This window comes from Pinus tabuliformis, chromosome 1_1 (assembly GCF_031772625.1).
Source record: "Pinus tabuliformis cultivar Carrire ecotype Pingquan chromosome 1_1, CPIR1, whole genome shotgun sequence".
NCBI lineage: Eukaryota > Viridiplantae > Streptophyta > Pinopsida > Pinales > Pinaceae > Pinus > Pinus tabuliformis.
This window is the reverse complement of record NC_142297.1, coordinates 945,346,353-945,351,555: the sequence shown is the minus strand read 5'-3', so window position 1 is coordinate 945,351,555 and position 5,203 is coordinate 945,346,353. Positions and strand designations below refer to the sequence as shown.

General features: G+C 36.5%; 1 protein-coding gene across 1 annotated transcript; it reads left to right on the top strand.

Annotated features, from left to right (window-relative positions):
- The first annotated feature begins 3,088 nt into the window (after nt 1-3,088).
- LOC149217603 (uncharacterized) lies at nt 3,089-4,054 on the top strand. Its single transcript, XM_089390303.1, has one exon. It carries the CDS (start codon nt 3,089-3,091, stop codon nt 4,052-4,054), a length of 966 nt encoding a protein of 321 aa, XP_089246429.1.
- The last annotated feature ends 1,149 nt before the right edge of the window (nt 4,055-5,203 follow it).

Below are 5,203 nucleotides of genomic sequence, written 5' to 3'. Positions count from 1 at the left end.
AAAGCCAACAAAGGTCCCAGAGTTAAGAAAGACCATAAGGATAGGGTATCAGGGGTTCATCTCCCATTCATCCAAGGGACCACTGATAAGATTGCAAGGATCCTTAAGAAGCATGATATTCCCTCTACCTTTAGACCCCTTAACACCATACGTAACTCCCTTAGGTCAGTAAAAGACCCTATTGACCCCAAGGACATGAAAGGCGTCTACGTTATTCCTTATTCTTGTGGGAACCCCTACATTGGTGAGACAGAGTGCTCCATTAATCAAAGAATTCATGAGCACTCAGCTAACATAAAACATGGGAGGATTCATTCTTTCACCTTGGAAGAACACGCAAAAAAGACTAAACATCACATATGCATTGAGGAGGCCTGTGTTATTGCCAAGATTGCCCCTTTTCATCACCGGAAATTTAGGGAGGCCATTGAAATTGAAAAGAGGCTGATCAATCTCAATAGGGACGATGGCTGGAAAATTAGCAGCTGCTGGATCCCTGTCGTTTCTTCTTAGCCCACCCCCTGTCCCCGCCCCTTGTGTTGTCCTTTAGTATGTTTGTCTTCGCTATTCGATTTCTTGTCAGTTTGGTAATAAGCGCAGGTTCGTTAAATTTTATTACATATTATAATTCCTTTTTAATTAACTTAATTATTATTATAATAACTATTATTTTTTATTATTATTATATAATTATAACTATTTCTCAATAACTATTAATAACTATCAACAATCGTTCTCCTAAAGGTTTTAATTAGAGAGATTAAATTATTTAACTAACTTCATTTGTTAATCTTCTAATAAACCATTTAGTCCAAATAATATTACAATATTGAATATTTTAATTATAAATATTATCTCATTTCTCCTCGAGGTTATAAGAGAAATGATTAAAAAATAAAATTAGTTTTTCTTTTAATAAACATTTACTTCTTATATAATATTAAGGGTTATTATTAAATAAATTGGGTTATTTAACTAAATAAGTTAGTTATTCTTCTAACAAATTATTTATTACATATATTTTGATACTATATTAATATTTCAACCCTCAAATAAAAATTGATATTAACTTAACTAAATAAGTTAATTATTCTTCTAACAAATCATTAATTGATTCATTCCATATCTTTTAATAATATAATGTTAATATTTGAGCCTTCGAATAAAATTAATTATAAATATTATCTTAAATAGTAATATATTCTTTCTCCAAAGGGTTAATTGTTAAAAGGATTTAAGTTATAATAAATATTTCCAATTAATAACTAAATACAATTCATTGATAGTATTAATAATAAAATAACTTAACTTATAAATTATCTAAAGTAATTCTCCCTATCCCTCGGTCGAGTCAAGTCAAATATAGCCGCTGTCCCTATCCTTTGGTCCAGTGTTGTCAAATATAGCTGTTTCCTAGTCTATTATAGATGTTTCTAGTCAAATATAGTTGTTGGATTATCTTCTCTCTCCCTATTTGACATGCAGCCATGATGTGATTCTTCAACTTGTCCTGATGATGAACCACACTTGTTGGTTCGAAACGCGTTGACAATTGATGAATAATGTGATTTACACTGAAACCCCTATCATATACTTGTTATGGATCACATAAGCCTCAATTCTACAATTACTTCCCTGCACGGAGAGGCCACCGCTACTAAGGTTCATCATTTTGAACGGGCACGCTTGCAGGTTTCGAAGTTGAAGTCAGATCTAGCATTCCTTAAAAGATGCAGAGATTCATTTATCGTCCCGATTTTTGCCTAGATTAATCATTACCTAAATTCTAATAAGAACCATCCTATTTTTTAAGGGCTAGTTTAACATTAGTAAGATCTGAGATTTGCAAGATCAGGTTTGTCCTAGATCGACTATCTCGGGATCTTCTTGCTCTACATCTGGAGCTTTCTAGCATAATTTCTGCCTCCCTCTGGGCAAGGGTTGATGCTTGCTCGGCTCTCAAAGTACTATGAATGGAAGATTTATGGAGACAAAAGCAGGCTTCGAAGTTCTGGAAGTTGTAGGATAAATCCTCTGGACTCATCGAGTATTTTATCCCTGGAGGTAATCTGTCCCACAACAAACTCTCGAATGGTCAGCGTGCGATTCTTCATTCTTCGATCAATCGTACGAGTGGTGACTGCTCCCCTGGCGTCAAAAGTCTGTCTGCGTGTTCGTCTTTTACAGTGGACTTCCCTGCCCACTCCCACACTCGACCCAAATTGGGTTTCAATCTGCCCCGTCTGATCTCAGCCCTCTACTCCTTCCTCCCCACGGATCTGCTTTCCCTATAATCCCCCAAGCTCTGGTGTAGTCTCTTTGAACCCCTCATCCCTACCGAACCATTCTAATGACTAGCTACGGCCCTCCAATTTCTAATTTATGCACCTCATCCCTGCAAAACTGGTTCGATGACCAGCTACGGTCTTCCCTCCCTGATCTCCGTTCCTCGTCCACGCAAAATAAGCTGCTCCTCGATTCAATAGATCCCAGTCCAAATGGTTGCAATACGCAGGTTGCAGGCAGCGAAGGTTCTTCTCCCGGTAAGTATCCGCTCCCATGTCTCAACATTCCCCAGGCAGATCCTTTTTCTGTGGATGATGGTTCATGTTATGAGTGTTTTAATAAAACCTATGATCATAGAACTTCTATTTTTAACAATCATAATATTAATAATAATATTTATAAGAATAATGTTAATAATAATATATTAATTAATACCATGGATAAAAGAATAACTAATAATTAAAATGAAATTAATAATAATATTAATAATATTGTTAATAATAATAATTATTATTATATTCACGATATAAAATGTATTTATGATAACATTAATATACAAAATAGTAATAGAGAATCTAACCACAATAAGATTAATACTAATAACACAAAGTATAATATGATTGAGTATTCGAAAAATAATAACAATAATAAGAGTAATGATAATAATAATATTCCCTTTCTTTCTAATAATAATAAGGTGGTGAATCTTTCCTCTTTTTCTTTTTCCTCTTCAGTCTTTAGCCTCCTTGAGAAAGGTTTGAATTTTGCCCTTGCCCCTAGAAAAATTCTGGTTGAAGACATTATGTGTGACGTAGAGTTTGGAATTAGGAACTTGCTGGATAATATTAAAGACACTATAAGCCAAGACTATGTTGTAGTCCTCAGGAAGGCTAAGCCCCCTAAATGCAATATTAGTAAAGCCAAGTTGGAGGCCCTCAAATCCTTGAACCATAACAAGGACATCGTGGTTCTCAAAGCTGACAAAGGTGGGGCTGCTATCATCCTAGACAAGCAAGACTATCGCCAGAAGATGTTGGACCATCTTTGTAATAGTGGCAGCTATAAAAAACTTAGCAAAAATCCCCTAAAAAAGATCTCCAGAACTGTTGCTCTTGCGATTAAATCCAGTAATTCTGTGGGTTCCTTTTGCCATAAGCTTATTGAGAGTAGCCCCATCACTCCGCGAATCTATGGTCTCCCAAAGATTCAAAAAGAAGGGGCTCCCCTCAGACCCATTGTCAACACCATAGGTGGTCCAACCTACCTCCTAGCTAAGTATCTGGCCTTGAAGCTTAAACCCCTTGTTGGCCTTACAAAGCTGTTCATCAAAGACTCTTCATCCTTTGTCAATGAGCTTAAAAACATAAAGTTCGACCCGGAGGATATTCTAGTGAGTTTTGATGTGGTATCCCTTTATACTTGCATTCCTATAAAGGAGGCCATTGAAGTCATCAACTGCCTAACCAATCCGGATACCGCTCATTTGGTCGAAATCTGTCTCACCTCGACTTTCTTCAGCTTCGAAGGAGAATTCTATGAACAGACCTACGGGGTTGCTATGGGCTCCCCCCTGTCTCCGGTCATTGCTAATCTTTTTACGGAAGACTTTGAATCTAGATCTCTAGCCTCTTCCCTTCTCTTACCAAAGCTATGGAAGAGATTTTTTGACGACACAAATGTCATTTGGTCTCACGGCCAGGAGGAGCTAGATCTATTTTTCCAACATCTCAACCATCAATCCCCATTGATTAAGTTCACTATGGAATAGGAAGTTAATGGATGTTTGCCTTTCCTTGATGTTCTCCTTTCTAAAAACGAAGATGGTTCTTTCTCCCACCAGGTGTTTAGGAAGAAAACCCATACAGAGCAGTACCTTCATGCCAACTCCCATCATTTCCCTGCTCAAAAGATGGGTGTCCTCAACACGCTTGCAACTCATGCAATTAGGATTTCCGATGAAAAGAACCTTGAGAAAGAAAAAGACCATCTTCTTAACGTATTTGTTAACAATGGTTATAGTAGGCACTAAGGCCTCAAAGCTTTCCTAAAAGCCAGCAAAGGTCCCAGAGTTAAGAAAGACCATAAGGATAGGGTATCAGGGGTTCATCTCCCATTCATCCAAGGGACCACTAATAAGATTGTGAGGATCCTTAAGAAGCATGATATTCCCTGTACCTTTAGACCCCTTAATACCATACGCAACTCCCTTAGGTTAGTAAAAGACCCTATTGACCCCAAGGACATGAAAGGCGTCTACGTTATTCCTTGTTCTTGTGGGACCCCCTACATTGGTGAGACAGGGCACTCCATTAATCAAAGAATTCATGAGCACTCAGTTGACATAAAACATGGGAGGATCCGTTCTTCCGCCTTGGTAGAACACGCAGAAAAGACTAAACATCACATATGCATTGAGGAGGCTTGTGTTATTGCCAAGATTGCCCCTTTTCATCACTGGAAATTTAGGGAGGCCATTGAAATTGAAAAGAGGCCGATTAATCTCAATAGGGGCGATGCCTAGAAAATTAGTAGCTGTTGGATCCCTTCCCTTTCTTCTTAGCCCACCGCTTGTCGCTGCCCCTGTGTTGTCCTTTAGTATGTTCGTCTTCGCTATTTGATTTTTTGTCGGTTTGGTAATAAGCACGGGTTCGTTAACTTTTATTATATATTATAATTCCTTTTTAATTAACTTAATTATTATTATAATAACTATTATTATTATAGGTTATTTAACATTATAACTATTATTTATTATTATTATATAATTATAACTATTTCTCAACAACTATTAATAACTATCAACAATCGTTCCCCTAAAGATTTTAATTAGAGAGATTAAATTATTTAACTAACTTCATTTGTTAATCTTCTAATAAACCATTTAGTCCAAATAATATTACAATATTGAATATTTTAA

What these genes read in the sequence shown, in the direction of transcription:
- LOC149217603 (XM_089390303.1), top strand. Translation starts at nt 3,089, where the DNA reads ATGTGTGACGTAGAGTTTGGAATTAGGAACTTGCTGGATAATATTAAA.